The sequence below is a fragment of the Pyrgilauda ruficollis genome, unplaced genomic scaffold, assembly GCF_017590135.1.
Source record: "Pyrgilauda ruficollis isolate IOZ18807 unplaced genomic scaffold, ASM1759013v1 scaffold3, whole genome shotgun sequence".
Classification (NCBI taxonomy): Eukaryota; Metazoa; Chordata; class Aves; order Passeriformes; family Passeridae; genus Pyrgilauda; species Pyrgilauda ruficollis.
In genome coordinates, this window is record NW_024524377.1 from 9045979 (window position 1) to 9065348 (window position 19370).

The window sequence follows — 19370 nt, forward strand, 5'->3', positions numbered from 1 at the left end:
GGCTCTTCTCATTCCCCAGAACACTTTAATTCCTCTTCTCCACATATGCTCCAATTTGGATTGTTTGGGGTTTTTTGAGCACACAAGTGTATTCAGTATTACCAGAGAATACAGCAATCCTAGTATGTCTTTCCTTTACTGAAATAACCTCTTCTGAGATGCTCCTTTGCATTTTTCATGCATAAGAATGGTGGCTTATGGCAGCCTTAGGATTAGAATAATTAGATGATCCCATTAATTCTTTAGGCTTTAAGCAACAGAAAAGGGGAAAATGTGGAATTATTAAAGGGTCAGTCTAACAAGAGTAAAATACAAACTAGGTTGCAACTAGGTAATAGAACCAAAACATACCAAAGATGAATATTCTTCAAATTCTTCAAATATAGTAAAGGAAAGAGTTCACAACAATATATATAAAAGAGAAATATTCAAAATCCTAAGAACTGGTAATATTAACAAAAAGACCTGTTTACAGGATCTACCAGGTGTTGGTGTGTCTCCTATAAATGACTGTGTAAACAACCACTCTGTTTCCACTGTAATTTTCCGTGCTATTTTGCTGGATTCCCAAAAAACATTTTAATAGTTCTTACTGCCAAGGAGCATTCTCTCACTGCCATGATTCAAGGTCCTCAATAACTACTTCTCTGTTGTGAAATCTAATGTGAAGGACAAACACTACCAGCCCACAGCATAAGAAGTTCTAATAAATTGCTTAATTAATGTGTTCAATACAAATGACAAATTATGTTACACCCTTTACTTCCATGTCTTTAATTATCCTGCCTTTCAAAACATTTTAAGAAGTCTTACATCACACAGTCAGTGTTAAAAGCCAAAGTTTTATGGCTGTGAGCTGATTTCTTAATTTTATTTCCTTCTTTTACACGTTTCTGCTCATACAGCTTTTTGCCTAGATTTAAGACCTAAGATGTATGTAAATCTATTCCTAAACACAGAATACAAGGTAATGTGAAGTTCTATGTGGAAGGGAAAAAACAACTCTGATTTAGTCTATAAAAAAATGGCCTCTGAGTAATGTTAATGTTCAGGATAAAATAATCAAATCCTAAAAGAGTCCAATGAAAATATTTACTCAGTGACAAGCAGGTGTCAGAAAGGAAAGGACTGGACAAAAAGCAGGCAAAAAAGCATTAGTGATGTTCTGGTAACCTCCAGGGAAGGGAAGAAGATTCAGTAAAGGTACAATTTGGTAACATCTTTTTTTCCTTAATGTTCTATATAATGTATATTAACTGTGAACTAAATAAACAGGTGTGAAAACAAAGTTTTCATAACATTTAAAAAGGAATAATAAATTTGGGATCAAATTTACTGTCATATGTGTGGCACATTTGACAAACCCAGAAGCACAAGGTACGTAAGAAAAATTCTTTTTAATGTCCTTGTTTGATAGACTCATTAACCTCACAGGTTACTGGGCTGGGGAGGAAAACAGGTAAAAGCATATGTGTACATGAGAGGGACTTTATTAGTCCGTGTAAAGGATGGATCCTCCATCTGACATGCAAGTTCACACTTTAACATTTTCACCATTCACTCCCACTTTGCCTGCACTGAATTTATACAGTTCTGGCATGGATTTCCAGTACAATTTTAGGTCACACACTGGCAGAGAACAAAAATTCACCATAGAAAATTCACAGCTTCTTCAAGAGACACAATGAAATGTGCAACTTGAATTTTCCCTCATATGCATAGACATCAAATGTACTGAAAAGAGAGGTTAAAACACAACTTAAAACACGACTCAGAGGACTGGGCATGGTCTTAGTCTGATATTACACACTACAACCAAAAGAATAATTATGGACTAGAAAAGGGATTAAGAATACACTTGGATATTACAGGTCTGTTTGAGATAAGGAGCATAAAGCAGTCAGGATTAAATGCCAATCTTAACAGTGATTTCCTTACGTCTCTGACTGCTCTGATAGGTGGTGGGCTTTAGTAGCTCTCCTTAATGTTAATCACAAGAGCTTAGGGAGCAGAGACTGCTACAAAGTACAAAACCCCCAATCTAAGCCTTATAAACCTCATGAACATTCTTATAACTTTATGTATATTAACTCAGACAGAATTGTCCCATGGAAATCTTCAGCATATTCTCACAGATTACTCTCAGGCTGAAGGAACACACTACAAAACACACACAAGCATTTAAAGAAATTCCAGTTACACTGGCTTCTGAAACGCTTCCAATTAGCTTGCATGTGATCTTGTCCCTCTGACAGGCTCTGTAACATTCAAATTGTTGTATTAATGCACATACACATCCAGAATAAATTAATAATTTGGTGCTCAGCCAGTTGTGGCTAATGCATCAAGCAATAATGCTCATCTAAAAAAAAAATTATTTTATTTGGTATCACACTTCAAATAATGGATGAAAACTGGCCTTAAGCCTTAAACCACAAAACAACGGCAGTTACATAGTATAGCATCACACAGTCTGTACAAACCATTACAAAGTCTCAAGAAACTTCACTGAAAACCATTCTTTTGCTTCCCAAAGTTGGCCATAATTAATTCTTGGTAGATTTTTAAATCAAACTATGAAAGATCAAGCTACTTCCTCATGTAGAGCTACAATTCTGGAAAATTTCTTTTTTGGGAGTAGGATAAGTAGGCAAATGTATCAGTTTCAGCTGGAGATGATACATATTTTCACAGCATGAATATATGAAATTGTTAACCTTTTCCATCAGTATTCTGCTCATACTCTTTTTTCCCCTATATAGTTTTCAATAAATTTTAACATCACATTTTATACATCTCACTCATCAAACTCTATAGAGTCCAAAGCCTTTCTTTGTTCCTTGAATATTTCTCCTTAGTTATGTATTTAATTGTTTTCCTAGGCTTGCTTTCTGCAGCTACACTGCAAAACCTTATTTAAAGGTGGAAACTCTCCTTCCCACTCCCCAGCTGATATCTACATCTAAATCTCACCTGGGAATTTTCATCTTCTCAGGTATTTACAGTCTCCATCCTTGTTTTGGTAAAGCCTAGGGCAGCACATGTTTTCTGGCATACATCATAAATTAAAAGCTACATAAAACACCATATCATTGCATTTAAGCCATGTGTCCCATTTAAAAGCTATTGATATTTAAGCCAAGACTGATGAATGTCGAGCACCCCTTGACATTTTAAGAAAATGTAAACCAAGGGTAAAATATGGACAGTTCCTCCTGGCCACCCAAACAGTACATTTTCCTCAACAGGGTGACTGTGAAGGGTAGCACAATGTGGTTAGTTCAGCCTGCCCTGCTCACAGAATCCTTGAAGACCCTGTCAAAATGGGCAACACTAGACAACCAACATCAGGAGCACCTTGAGTGCTTCCTTATATGCTCACTAAGCACCTAAGAACTGAAAGTGCATCCCCTCACCTAACACTCTGCTCTTAGTTTACTTATCACAGCTACTTTTACAATTCATGTGATTTTTACATTCTCAGTTCTCTCTCTGAACCTCCTTCTTTGTTTTATCCATGGTACCCAGACACCAGCTGTCAACTTCACACCGAACATTTTCCTTCTCAGCTTAAAAGGTGCCCAAGCTGATTTTCAGGTTAAACAATACTAAGGGAAAAAAAAAAAAACCAAAAACAAAAAACCAAAACAAAAAACCCCAAACCCAAATAACTTGCTGAAGTAATACCAAGACTGCATGGCAGAATTCAAGCTGACTATGAAGTAATACCAAGACTGCGTGGTAGAATTCAAGCTGACTAGAATTCAAGGGGAAAAACCCCAACCCACATAAAACATTTTATTTGTAAGATCTTTCCTTAGTGTTTACATATTATGCAAGCATAACTAGCAAAGAACCAGTGCTGCTGCTTTTTCAAAGTAGCAGGAAAGAGTAGTAGTGCCTGCATACTCTCACCTCCTTTACACTAAGAGGCAAAAGAAAATTAAGTGAACAAGTGATCCAAGTTCCCTGGCTGTACAAAATAAGCAGTGCTGCTGTACTTACTAATGATTCCTAGACTCAGGATATGTTGATGGAACAATTAAATTGTTTGGTTTGTGGGATTTTTAAGAAGAAATCTGTTTCTATCACAAATTCGTAAAGGGCATGTGTACAGCAGAAAATCACTTCACTGCAGCAAAAAGTATAAAGCTACTTTGAAACATGGGCTGGAAGAGACTACATAAAAAAAGCCATTTTGCACAAATTCATCTGTCTCATGATCCCATACATTCACTATGAGAAAATGACTAATTATTTAACATTTGCATACAAACTACTTCTTTTTAGGGGTTGAGGCATGGCTCCCTGTGTGATCTTGGGCCAGTTTCTGAACCTAGCTAAATCTCTAGTTCCTTATTTGCAAAGCAGATTAATATTAGTTATGCAGGATGGGGTGAGATTAAATTAACTCAAGCTTGTAAAGGGTTTTCTGGTCTTCAGATACTATGGAGAAGAAGGACTAGAAAAATCCATTTAAGAAGCAAGGAAGCATGTAAACCCATAGCCACACAACAAACACTTGGTATATCAACTTCATACAGAAAATTTGTACTAACATTTCTTTGTAGTAGCAGCAAAAAGTATATTGGCAGAAAGAATAAAATATGTATATTATAAATAATTAATTCACTTACTTCTTCCTAATTTCTAGGTCTGAAACTGGAACACATCTCAGGCCAGCTCCCAATACCATGAGGGATGATGTCAGTAACACTGTTACCCTCAGACCTAAGATTAAAAAATAACAGTATTTTACAAGTTAAATCAGTAATGTTGCAAAAGAAACATTGCTTTTATATATATATTTACATGCAGTTTCACAGAAATAACACATTTCTTTCAAATCATAAGCACTTTGGTGCTGATATAAATTCCAGACACATTTTGAAATCCTGAGTTATTTTCTACACTTACACTCCAGAATTACAAAAGCTTACTCTTGGCATAGTAACACATAGGAGTGTATCCAAAATCTTTACAGACATTCTTGAAAGTGAAAAGTAATAATAAAGGTATCATCAAAATGTACAATATTCCCTTTGGAATTAGAGGCGTTGGGGAACATGCTCTACAGTGTTATCTGAAATCTAGGCAGACGCAAAGAAAAATCTGGACTTGTTCATTCTTCTCCAACAACTTAGCGAGCACAGACAGAGCACTGTTATTGTTTTCTTTCATAATGCAGATATGCATTTCATCCCAAAGAAACAACCATTTATTCAGGGGAAAAAAAGTGCAAGTATTTTTTTGCAGTCCTTGCAATTAGGGCAGATTTTTGCTGCTCTCAGCTCCAATTGCCAGAGGTTGTAAATATCGTACATTAGAAAAAAGCCATAATTGACTGATTCCTTGAATATGTTTTTTCCTCGTGTGATTTTCAACTGAGAAGTGCTTAGATTAGGAACAACCTTATCTTCTTGCTGCAATTCCTTTTGCCAGCAGTTTGTTTGCTGCTGTTAAAGTGTTTCCATCAGCAGCAGAGAACAGTGACAGCTGAGGGGTTTAAGTTCCAGAATCTTGCAAAACACCAAAGTCATAAATACTCACAATTAAAAACCACAGAGAGAGTCTGCATCGGTGAAGTTGTAAATTTCAAAACAATTTCACAGCAACAAATAGAAAATAAACGGCTTCTATGTTCTTAGTAGAATATAATAAAAATTATTAATGATGAAAAACATGCAATACCTCTAACATTTAGGTAAAACTAGTAATTACCCAAAGTACAGATGGTAAAAGAACCTGTCCTATGATGTCACCTATCAAACAAACTACTTTGATTATTTCTAAAGCTACCCATCTTCAGAACAGTGTTCCCTCTGTTAGTGACTCCTGTAATCAGTACAATTCAAGCAAGGGTTGCATTAAATATTTTGTCTCCATGTATTTTACTAAAATGTGATTTTACTGGGTGTGACATAATTTTGTTCATGTTGTGACAGTTCTTAATGAACCTCACTCATGGGTATGCAGCTCCTGGTGCTGGACACTGCACAAACCAAACCAAAGACAAGTTTCTCTATCAACCAGCATAGCCCAAGACAACTCAAACAAAAATAAGTCAATAAGTTGCAGGTTTTCTGAAATGGAAGTGAGACTTCCTTTGGTAAGGCCCAGTCGTTAACACAAGGAATGCCACCTGCAGTGATGTGACTCCAAAGGACACTTCACATCCCTGAAGAAGCATCATCAACCAAAAATATTTCTTTCCTGGTCGGATTTCCCAATGCCTCCCACAACTTAGTTGCTTGACTATGCTCAACCAGCAAATGCTGCTGTTAAACCGGTTTTTCAAGTGTGTTCAGAGAGCCCTAAATAAATGCCCCCTTTAATAAGGCTGTTCAAAACCTTCACGTTCCTGTGTTTGCTAGGCCACCACGAGTCTTCATGCGACATTTAACTCCCCATTGCCATACTGCCTGTGCTGTGCTGGGGCAATTATGTGTATCTGCATTGCATACATGGTGCTTCTGCCTTTTCTTCTTGGAAATTAATCTTTTTTTGCACTGCTTTTGTGTATAATAAAAATTTCTATACAACAAGGAATTTTATTGATGGAAAATTGAAATACAAATCTTTTATCTGAAAAACCTGAAGTTTTCCATTAGGAAATGCTATAGAAATTTTACAGGGAAGCTCTAGTGATGTACACACCAGCTTATTTTCTATGTAAACTAGGCTCCTCTTGAACTACATTTCACAAAACATGGTGCATTCTGCCTTTCAAGAGACACAAGGACAAGGACAGCATGGAGGGTGCTGCTCATGGGGCCCTGCTTGAAGTGCAAGCCAGAGGCAAGCCCAGGACACTGCTGTAAATGAGAAACAAAAATGTAAATTTAAATCACCACAAGACATAAAAATGAGTGTTTCCATAGGAAAAACTCCTACTTGATTTCTAATTTTTAAGAAAATCCCTAAACCAAAATATATACAAATGAAGAAAGTTTTAAATTGTGTGCACAAAATTTTCCTTAAAAAACCCCTAACATGCAATTTGGTAAAAATTAATTAGAAGCTGAAGTTTGCCTCCAGCTTTAAATTCAGGTGTATCTTTAATGTCAATCACATATGTCAGATAATTTTAATGTAAAATTATCTGTTAAAGCTTCACAATCATGTACACCTGATCTCGTCATTCTTTGAAGTCCTAATCTTGAATACTATTTACTGTAAGGTATACCTTTAAAATGTTTTGATGGCCCAGCTTATTCTTTGCCCTTTTTTTCTGTTTCCACCTTAACATGTAAACACACCCCTGAAAACTCCTTTGGTTAATGCTGCATGTTGAAAATTATGACACCAAAGTGAACAAAAGACTGTCAGACAAACAGCATATTAGACATTTTCTTTGCTAATTACACGATATGGTTTTACCCTCTAAGCACCTCACCCTGTTATTTTGCTTTACAGTTTAACTTTTTCATCTTTGATAGAAACCAGTCTTTTTATTTATTTCGGTATTTTTGTTTTGAATGCTGCAGTTGTTGTTACATTGAATTTGACATCTTGTATTACTCTAAAAGGTGCACCCCAGAGTGCTTAAGATAGCACCATGCATCATGAGGACTATAAACCAAAGTAACCAACCAAGCTTGAAAAACAGCCTGTGAACCTTGCAGAAAATTATGTCTCTACTTTAAAAGATCTAAGTAATTCACTCAACCAAGATATTTTGTGTAGATGTAATTAACTTCATTAATTCTACCCTGTAAATGCAAGCAGTAATTGGAGGGAGGGAGGAGGGTACAGCTTCTTAAAATCCATCATTCTGTTTCTATTCCTTTCTATCAGAGGTTTCTGAAACATGGCTGGAAGGGGATTTTCTGCCAATGGCTGAAGTTTTGTGTTCTTTACACCTTGTCTCCTCAGCTGCTTCTTCCCATCCTCTTCTTGCAGGAGCTTTCTGGTGGCAGTGGCCCTTGAGCAAACTATGGCCTTGTTCAGAACAGACAAACTTCACTGCAGCAACAGAAAAGTCCAAGCTAGCGGCAGAAATTGAATCAGTAATAAAAAGGATGTTTTAATTATCATTTATGAGTGCAACAGTCGATATTGTTCAACTGTTTAACCCTCCTGTGGCTCATAACACCATCTGCTTTATGACTTCAGCAGTCAATGCTGCATTTGCTGTTTCATATTTCTTTCTAAAACAACTGTCTCCAAACTTTGGCCACTATTACAGACTTAACAAACTCTCAAGCCACAATCCCCCACCACCCACAGCCCAACACAGAGCAGAAGCAGAACCCCACCATGCTGGAACGTGGGGGCAGCAGCTGCCAGTGATACCCAGCTGCTCTTCAGCTCCCTCACAGCAAGAGCATCAAGCAAGAGCATCCAGGACGTGGGTGCTCATCCCCCACAACTCCTCCAGCATGCCTTACTTTCAAGATGCTTTTCAAAGTATATGAAAAGAAAAAGCATTCCCCCACGCCCCACATTAACTTGTAACCCAGTGAGTGAACTATTATACCCAGTTTAATAAGAAACTTAACAAACAATGCTGTTGTCCTCATTCCAACAATTTATTCATTAGTTTGTCATTCACCAGGAGAATGTGATTAACGCGTTCCTGAGCATCCTCCACCTGAGCCCAGCACAGCAGCTCCCTCGGTTCCCCACTACTGGTACAGAGCACTGCAAGCAGCCTCTTCCAGCTCAGAGCATCACACACATGGCACACACCATTTGAGTTTGGTTTCCCCTCTATAATGAAGCATTCATCCTAGGGGAAATCCCAGTTGGATGGGCAGAACAGACAAGTTTTCACCTTTCTCCTTTTTTTTAATAGAAGTTTGGCCAGAGGAAAGGCTGCTGGATTCAGCCCTTCCCCTGGCATGGCAGCAGTGATTTCCCTCATACAGCTCACACACCCTGCTCTTACATGCAGTAACATTTGAGGAGCTTCCTAACTTCTCCTGCAGATACTAAAATCAGTTCTCACAAATACCAAGTACAGCAAGGCTCTGAGTAGAAACAAGTGACATCAGCCTCCTTCATTTTTCAGTTTTTAAAGACCAGGCTGAAAGTGCAAATTGTTCCTTCTGACACTGAACTGAGAGCATTTGTTTGACTTCCCCATAATTTTGACTAAAACATGTCTAGCTAAGATAAAATAGAATGTAAGTCTGTCTTGGTCCAAACACACCAGGAAATTTAAAACTCACCAATTGCATTAGCTGTTTCAACAATTCACTGTTAAATAGCACTTTTCCTCTCAATTTAAAGCAAATTCATAGAAGTTATTGTTTTGTCCTTCTTTACAAAACAAACCACAGTTCCTGCATGTTTCCTTCTATGAAATTAACCTATAAAAAACAACTTTTACATTTAGGTTCAGTAAGTAAAGTATTGAGCTTCAAGTCTTCCACAATTTTTCTCTGGACTCGGAATTGGTTTTATATCTTGTTTAAATGTCCTCCTTATTGCTCAAGCATTATTTTTAAATGAGTTTCTTTGCTGGATACCAATTCTCTGTTTCATATGACGGGTCTGCTTTTCTCCCTTCTTAATATATCCCTATACATTTAGCTATAATTTTAAAAATGTTTAATTAAACAGCTCCCTGTGTCAGGGAATCCTGAAAGCACTGCACACACACACGCCATCCTCCAGAAATCTTTGGATTTTTAATGTAATTGTAGCAGAATTATACTAATAGCTGCAACATTTACTCTCATAACATCAATTATCTTTTCCATGATTAAAATACCAAAAAAATTTGCTTTCTACTAAACACAGTGAATAAAACTTGCATTGTGCCTGCTCTTTGCCAAATTGACTACAGCCATTAAGGAGGATAAGTGGCAATCCTCTTTCAGAAGAGGCATCCTTGCATCAAGCAATACAATTTTCAAAAGAAAAGAACCTTTTCACTGATGTAAAAATACTTCATAGCTGAGATGTGGTCCCAGTCTTTCTGCTAACACATGAAATAAGCTTGAAAAGTCAGTATATTGGGCCTGCCTCGGATTCCACAAAGGCACTTGATTGCAGAGTGGCATAAATTGTGTTTGGAAACTGAATGGAAAATAAATACATTCTCAAGAACAGCATCAATAAAAAGTGGGAACCAAATACAAACACTGCATGCAAGATAGAACAACTACCAGGTCTTATGTAGCTAATCCAAAATGACAGACTCACAGATAATTCTGAGGTGGAAGGGACCCACAAGGACTGAGTCCAGCTCTTAAATGAATGGCCCATACAGTGATGGAGCCCAGCACCATGGTGTCATCAGCACCATTACAGCATGCTCTAATCCTGGCTTGATGGCCAAGATATCAGTGGTGCTATTCACTGCTGCTTCTCTCATTGGGTGCTATTAAGCACAACCTGGACCTCCCTTTCTCCCCGAGTACTTGATGCTGATGCTTCTATTATTGCCCCATTTCAGACCTCTGTTTTTAAAATGAGCTGAAGCCAAGTGCTTCCATTCATTTCCCTGGATTTATGTGGCACTGCCAAGACAGCATCCCAATTTCAACTGGAAAGATTTAGGAGCTTTTTTTTTTTCTAACTAGATTTAAACATTCTTCAAGACAGGTGACAGCATCTTTCTGGCATCAAAATGTAAGAACCAAGCTCTATCATACAGAACCTATCTGAAATAAATGAAACCCAGAGCTACATTTCAACCCTTAGTCTAGGGCACAAGAAGATCATTTTTTGTACTAATCCACAACACAGTCCAGTTCCACCTTTCAGTGGAGGATTGCAGGGCAGATTCCACCTGACATTGCTCCAATTTCTGTCTTACAAACAGTTGGCAGACTGAGATACTCACATGAAATATGTACTAGAAATTTCTTGAAATGTAGACGTAGGAGGTAATGATCTTCAGAGGGGCAATTTCTCTTTATAGTATCTTACAGCTGTTGCAACAGAATCTGTCAGCAATTGCTGCCCAGTTAACAGCAAGGCTATCTGCAGGAGTTTGACATTTCTATATAGATTTACTTGCAAAATTTAGATTTGAGAAAGCAAACTCTGTACACAAACACAACAAGGTGAAGTAAAATAGTTCCTGTGATTTGGACAAACTTTCTCATCAGGGTAAAAATTTCAGTAGAGCCAAAATCCCAGAAGTGTCATCACCACTGATGGGGGGAACCCACAGGGAAGTCCCTGCCAAATCAAGAAGACAGGTGGGTGCCAACAACCAGATCTGACCCAAAGTCATCTCTGCTGCTTGCACTTGTTGGACAGACCTAGCAAGGCTGTGTGCAAACTGAAAGCATGAGGGCCAATACACATGCTTTCTTTTTTCCAGGGTACCTCTCAGATGAAGAACATGCACTCGGCAGAAACATCCTCATGTGCATCCTTGTAAAGAGGCTATCCCTCCCAAATTCTGAGGTTAGTTAAGAATTTTGTAAAAAAACACAATATAGCTCAGAGACTCAAAGCACAAAATTTAGCCTGTCAAGTGTTTCACAGAGAAGACACTCATCATGAGGGAGATAACTGAGCACATATAACCACTAGAACAGATATGGAAGCTGACAGAACATAATTGTGAGAAACAAAACTAAACAGAATGCAATTGAGAGTTATTACAACAATGACACAACCACTCTGCAATTCCTGAGCAGCTGCATCTTTTTTTAATGTGCATCCCAACTGTAAGGAAACCAAGACACTTCAGTACACAGTCAAATCGCACAGTTCGCTTCTGGTTTGTATTGTAAATACTGTTCCTGTTTTTAAGTTATTCTCCACATAGATGCCTCCCCAACATTCACTAAAGCATATTGAAGTCCTTATTTTTCTGTTTACTCAGATATAAGAACTTGATTGCACCTGTTAGAAAGAACAACAAGCTAAAACAACCACGTCAAGAGCTGCAGGGTGCTTTTATCTCATTTGCATGGATGTAGCCAAGTCCATGTGAACAGTGGACCTATACTGCTTTTAACATTATCCCAGCATATTAGGCAAGCACATAATCAATCTCCAAAAATACGTCAAGGAAAGTATCACTTAATTCTCCTGCTCTCTACTCCTCTACATTTAGTTATTACAGACTTAATGATGCAAATTCTTTAGAGAGTTGGCTCCACTACCACAGATTTAACCACGGTTGGTGACACACTACATATGTAAATACAAAGCAATATTTCAATGTTTGTGCAGCGATTTAAAAGTCTGGTACTGTAAATAAAAAAGTCCTGGTTTTAAGAACTAAACAGGCTTAATCTAAGCTTTTGGATATACACACAAAGTAGAAAGGTAGCTTACAAGTAATGAAGCTTCCTTCCACATGGCAGTGAAGGATTTTGAAGCATCCTAACAGTTTAACATCAACAATGGGAAAAAAAGGCAAAATATGTAAATTAGAAATCTGCATTGCGAGTTTATACAAATGCTGTAAATTCTATTCAGCAATCCAGAGGCTGACATTTTGCCTGAACAGATAAACAAAGTGCTGAGCCGAATGGTATTTGCCTGAAGATCAAAATGACGATTTTAGAATCAGTTTTAGAACCTTTATTAGAATATCTCCTATTCTTTAATAATACGTTTCTTGGTTTCAAAGGAGACCAATTATTTTAGCCAATTATTGTTATTACAGATTTTACTGCAGAAAGCATCCCTTTTATCTGCAACTAATCCAAGTGCAATGAACCTCTCCCTAATGCTTGCAGAGCATCTCTGAGAGAAGAGCACTGGCCTGGGGGAGCAGGACCTGCATCTCTCAACGTGTCGTATGAAATTGGGCAGGCCACTTCCCTTCTGCTTCCCCTTTCTCTCTTTCCCCTGCCCTCTGCCTTGTTTATTCAGGCTATGAACAAAGGGAAACAGGAGCCAGTCTCACAGTTAGCATTAGAAAGTCTGTTAAATCAGGTTTTCTCTTCACCTGAGCTGATTGCAGTGCTGGGATACAACAAAAAATAGCTATTGAAGTACTTCCCAAATCTGTGACATTAACACACACTTACATGAATTATTCTTTCTTCTCTCACCATAGGTAGCTGCTTTCTACTCTCAACACCAGTATCTAATAAAACAGGAAAATTCAGGTGAATCATTGAATCCATCTTTGCAATTTGATAAAATTAAATCTACATAATGGCACGTGCTACTGTGTACATAGAGAGACACACAGAGCAATTAACAAAAATTAATGCAGTTGGGGGCTAAAGCTCCTCACTAACTCTGAAGCCAAAGAAAGGATGTCACTAACAAGCTGAGAGAAAGTACACAACAAGAAGCCTTTGCTCTAGCTCTCCTGAATGAACACCAACAACTGAAGCACTTACAGCATCACACAAGGGGAGGGAAGCACTTTCTTTTCTCTTTCCACTCCTTTCAAGGACTCCCAGTTGCACAGCAGGCTCAGTTAACACACCACTAACTACAGAGCCTTACCTGTGACAACAGAGCAACAGAGAGCAAAAACAATCCCTCTTACACATATCTGCCAGGCAAGGTGTTCTGTTGTTACCTTGACAGTACTTACTCACACCACCCAATGGTGCATGAAACTCTTCTTTTTAAGAAGCACAGAGGCATTTTGCTTTGCCTCAACAGAGTATCAAGAAGCAACCGTGCAGCAAGGATTGGCAGCTCCATTAGATACTGCCTAGTGCATTTGCTAAGCAGGACACTAAGTGCAAGGTTTCTTCCTTTTATTATCCTGGCTGTGAGGGGGGGAAATAAAGAGCTGCAAGAGCTTCACTAATGTAATATCCATGCAGGTCTTGTGACTTATAGGAAAGGTCACTGAAGTGAGCTTTCAAATTTTCTCTGTGTGAACAGTTTCAGTGTTACTTGAACATTAAAATACATCAGGCACTACTTAGGGTACATAGTTCATTCTAAAAGACATCTTTGGCAGCACTATAATGAGTCCTAAACCCATCATATTTTTAAGGGTCCTGATCAATTCTTTAGGTTCATGTGATTAATTAAAATTAAAATTATAACACCACCACCTTTCTCAAGTATTTAAAAGGGATGGCTCTCATCAACAAATAAAGAAGCAAAACAAAAGTTTCTAACTGTGGTTATATTTGATGACCTATATTCCAGAAAAACACCAGCATTCTTTGCAAAAAGCAGAAGACCTCTCACTTTCAAAACACATCACTCCCTCTGGCTGAGTCACAGATCTCCAGCTCTGAAAACAGGAAAATTCTAAAAAACCCTCTCTACTGAAAATCTGCATGAGAAAGCTTAATTTACAGCTTTTGAGGAAGTTGGAGCAGTGATCACAAGCTCCTGCAGCACAATTACAGCTACAGAGCTACAACAGCACATGCATGCAGGAAGCATTAAAAAACCAAAGTTATGACAGGAAGTGATGGAACAGCTCTGAATGTCACCACTGGGAGAAAGGAAAGGCAAGCCACAATTTCCCTGACACTGGGAATATATTATTTATAATATATAATCATATAATTTTAAGTAAAAAACTTCTTAAAGAATTTTTATCATGTCTTTGGTCTGCTCAGTTAAGGCTATACCAAGCTGTCAGTGGAATTCAAACACTCTCCAAGAAAATTTGTAAAATAATGCAACAGCTGCCAAAACATATTTCTTCAATTTACTTCTGCTCTTCTCAGCACTGACCATGGTTTTGGGGGCTTGGGTGTTTTTAAACAAATATTTTATATAAACCAAATATTTTTATTAGACAAAGCCAGACTACAAATTTTCACAACAGGGAAGATTATTTCAGGACCTGTGTTATGTATGCACAGTTTTGTCAGTCTGAAAAGGCAAGCAAATACCCCTGTTTCACATGGCTCCTTTCCCACAAGAAAGGCATTTATTACCAGAAGAAAAAAAAAGCACAGGTGAAAAATCAGCAATGCAGAAAATATCCAAACTTTATTAAAGAATCATGAACCTCATTTTTGTGTTTGCTTCAGACTTGTTTTTCACTCCTAAACTGTAACATGGAACTAACTCCTAAAAACAACATCTGCTAAAAATAATGAAAAAAATTATTTTATTTATGCAGTTGTGTAGTGCTTTTACTAGAATTCAGAAATCAGTAAAGTACAGTAAGTTCAGAACTACCAAGTGAAAATGGTCTTTTTTGTTCATACTTAGTTTCTTCTGATAGAAAAAATAAATCTTATGTAATTCTTTGAAGAAAATATATCAGTTTTCTTTAAATGAAATAGATACAGCTTTTGCAGAACAACAGCTGATCTACTCTTTTTCTCTTTAATAGAATTCTAAACTAATAGCTTGGGATTACAAGTACAGTATAAACATACAGCTAGCAAAACGAATGCAATACAACTTTCCTAAGTACTTTACTACTTGCATAATAAAAACCTATGAGAAAGCCCAGGGGACTTTGATAATAGAGAAATTATTGTTGTCATTCACATTAAAAAGTTAGTACCAGCTACCTTTATGCAGCATGGATGCCAAACTATTAAAAACTCCCAGAAAAAAAGGAGACTGGCAAAATTTCAATGTCTTTAAAATGCAGCAAGGCAGTGCAAAACAAAACAGTATTTTAGCACTTTTTGTCCCCTTCCACAAGGCTTTCCAGAAGGGGAGAGATACCAGCCAGAGGGGCTACATCCTCTTCTGCATCCCACTGGTGCCTCCATCACGAGGCCAGACTTCTGTCACCACCAAAGCCACACAAGAAGGAAGAGCCGCCCTCCTCTGCGTCAGCAGCGCCCGGAGAGTCCCGCAGGGAGCCACAGCAGGAGCTGCGGCCACCACACCTCAGGGGAGGCAGGGCTGGAGGAAGGGCCAACTCACCCTCTGGCTGACACAGACAGAGCCAAGCAGAGTTCAGAGCTTTGGCTGTGAAGAGGCAAAACACCGAGATCTTGTTGGAGATAAGAAAAGGCAAAAAAGGTCAATTGTGTCCCAAGAGAGTCCCAGCTCCTGGTTTTAAAAGCGTCTCTCAAGACAGTTCACAGAAGCCATGCTGCTGACCTACAGTACTGTGCAGGCATCTGCTCCCTCCCCATTTGCTGCAGCCCCATTTCCTACTGCCCCTCAAAGTATCCATTTCCCTGTGCCTCCTACTCAACTCATTCCTCCACCTTTCCCATTCCCAGCACTTCTTGCCCTCTGGATCCAGATCCTATTTCTGCATCTGTGCCTCCCACACTTTACCCACTACCTTTCTCCACACTCTCCCCTTCTCTCGCTCTTCTCATCTATCCACAGGTTTTTCTCACTCCTTTGAGCCCTTTGAACTTCTTGCATCCAACCTCTCCTACTCCTCAACAACCAAGAGGAGTGGAGAACAGAGGAAAATAGGAGGACAAGATGGGCATACCACAGGACAGGTGAGGAAGGAAGTAGAGAAGAAGCAGACTGGAAAGAAACTTGGGTCAAGAGAAGGTTATGAGAAGTAGTAAAAACATGTGAGCATACAACAAGAGAGGTATCAGTGCACAGCTGCCCTGGTATTACACCCCCCGTAGTCAACTTCTAAAAGCTGCTGTTGACAAAATATCTTCCTATCTGGCCCTGTGTCCTAACCCAGTTCAGGGATGCTTCAGTGCTTTAACCCTGCTTGTGTTAGCAGCTGCATAAGAAAAGCAAGGGGTCATATTGGTATGATATGGTAAATAATTTCCCTATTCATCAACTGCCCAACACCAAGGTATATCAAGTTGCATACAGAATCAAAGAATTGTTACAGTTGCAAGGGGCCTCTGGAGATCCTCTAGTCCAACCCCCTTAGGGGGTGACCCAGAGCAGGTTACACAGGAATGCATCCAGATGGATTCTGAGTGTCTCCAGTGAGGAGACATGACTCCACAACCTCCCTGGGCAGCATGTTCTAGTGCTCTGCCACCCACAACATAAAGTTCTTCCTCAGGCTGATGTGGAACTCCTTGTGTTTGAGTTTACGGCCATTACCCCATGTTCTCTGTGCTTGCATGTGCAGTGCACCAAAGCCCAAGAGTGTTATCCCCAGATAACATGGCCATTACTCATTGTCACATGAGCTATATGCAAATAGAATTCATTTACTTTCCACCATGGAAAAGTTCCTTCAAATCAAGCATGCAGCTTCCTGATATGCTTCACCACGTGGTGTTTAAACAGCTGTCCCAGTACCCCTACACAGTGCAAAGACCTGTGTGAAGAGTGCAAAGGGCACAGCACCTGCATAGCAGAGCAGCACAAAAAGAATGTACGGAAACAGAGCAGCAATCAGAGCTGGGGTGGAACCCCACCCAAAAGAAAGACCTAGCTCCAGAAGAGGACATCTATCTACAGCCACAACTGATGCTTTTCAACTCAACCTGGCCCAGCAGGAGGTATGGGAAGCACTACAGAATCAAGCTAGCATTGCTATGAGCAGCATCAAGTTAATACAATTCACCAGCTCACAATTAAAGCACCCTGTGTTGCTAATCACTGTGTATCAAGTGGTCTTTTGCAGCATGCCTGACTCCAAGGAGGGTGGGCCAATCAATTCTCTAATGAGTCTCCCTTTTGGAAGCACTTGCACAAACACTATAGACATTCATATAGCCACAGTATATAAAATTCAGCAACAAAAGCCAAGTTTGGTTCAGTCTTCCTTTTCTCTCTTCTGATGTATGTCTATACAAATATGCACACCAGCACTCATCAAAATAAATTTTGTAAAACCAAGCTGATCAAATACCTGCTCTAGTGGGATTTACCTATATTCAGCTAATTGCTTCTTTCATCTCTCCACATGAAAAGCAACACTTCATCTCATTTCTTCCAAGATTTGTTAGCATAGGAAAATTAATCCCTTTCACAGGATTTGATAGGTGTGGATCAGTATCTTACACTTATACTTACAAGATAATGAAATATGGACCATTCATAGCATACAGTAGCTGTCTACAGGATAAGAGAAGCAGACTGCAGTAAAGCAGGTATTTTCCTTCAAACTTCTTTTTTATTTTATTCAAGTGCATCAACCACTTGTATTTTCACCAAATACATGCACCTTCCACTTCTTGAGTCAAGGCATTCTCCCCCAGCTCCTTTCTTAGCTGAAGCCCAAAGTTCACATTTAACTTTCATTCAATCCCAAAGAGCTTCTCGCTGCTCTTGCTGGAGTTAAAACCTTTGCCATTTGTAAGAGACATAAAGGTCATAATAGCCTGAAAAGCTTTTAAGGACTTTGCCCACAATGGCAAATTGTATAAAGAAGCAACTGCTCATCTGTGACCACCAAGCTCCCCATCCTACCCCTCCCCCTTGAATATGACTCCATGAATTCCTGGAAATTTGGACAGTAAATTATGCCACCTGATAGGAACTTGAGACAAGATAAAGGTGGTACTATTTCCAATTATCTCAGACTAGGAAGAGAAAAACAAGCTGGGGGAGCACTGGTAACAAACACAAAGAATCTACACTGAAAGCCAACACAGCAACTGGGCTGAAAGTTCTGACTGGATCCAGCAGGTGGAGACCATAGCGCACCCATTTAAGTTGGGAAGCCCACCAACTCAAAAGAGAAAGACTGAACATGGGACTAATTAACATTGGAATAGAGGGAATCATTTAACCAATAGAATAAAAGAACTGTGTAGCCAAAAGAGCACTGATTCCTTTGATTGCTAAAATGTACAGATGGTGAAAGTCTGGAGTGACCTTGGGACCCGCAGCATTGAGAAGACAAGAAGAGGATCAACGGGATATTGTCTGGATCTGTGGGTAGTGACACCTTTCTACTTAATCTGTCACTCCCTTTCTCCGTCTCTTTTTCTGATTTCTATCTCTACCCCACATTTATGTTAAATAAAAGCCGTACTAAGACTTGAACATACGGTCTCATTTGCACCTTAATTCAGGCAGAGGCATCTCTCTAATAATCATAATTACTGGATCCTCACACCATAAATACTAAGCAGAATCAGTTGTTTATTATGAGGCTACTCTCTAATCTCTGCATCACACTTGCCTTTCTTACTTGCTCCCTTTCCATTCTACTCACATTTTTGAACCTCTAAGTTTTCCCATGGGATTTCTTGTAGGCTGTACTAATCTACCAAAGTCAGAATGCCTAAAAACTTCTACTGTTGAAGCATGTAAATCTTTTGCCTTGATGTCACTAAGTTAAAGTCTTACAGCCTTAGACCAAGTCTTATCCCAGATGTTTTTAGCTGAGGCTCACGCTTGAACTTAGCACATGAATTATCAAATAGGTCACTTTGAAGTACTGGGCACTCACTCATCTTGCAGTCATGAATCTGAGATAAGAAAAGTCTGTTTCTGAGATCATGACAAAAAGGAGATGAAAATGCATTTCTCTGCCAAAGGTGAAAATTCTTAGACTTTCAACGTTCACAAGTCACCTCTTTTGTCCTTCTGTTAAGCACCTGTGGCATGACAGAACTATGAATACTTCCATGAAAAACTCCCATTTTCTTCTGAGT

The 19370-nt window shown here is 38.9% G+C and overlaps 1 protein-coding gene across 1 annotated transcript in view; it reads right to left on the bottom strand.

The window, feature by feature from the left end:
* The window catches only part of SLC49A4 (solute carrier family 49 member 4), a 65522-nt gene that overhangs the window by 40596 nt on the left and 5556 nt on the right, over positions 1-19370 (bottom strand). The window contains exon 2 of the mRNA XM_041473025.1: positions 4638-4731. Within this exon, the coding sequence (XP_041328959.1) occupies positions 4638-4731 (94 nt within the window). The remainder of the gene's footprint in view (positions 1-4637; positions 4732-19370) is intronic.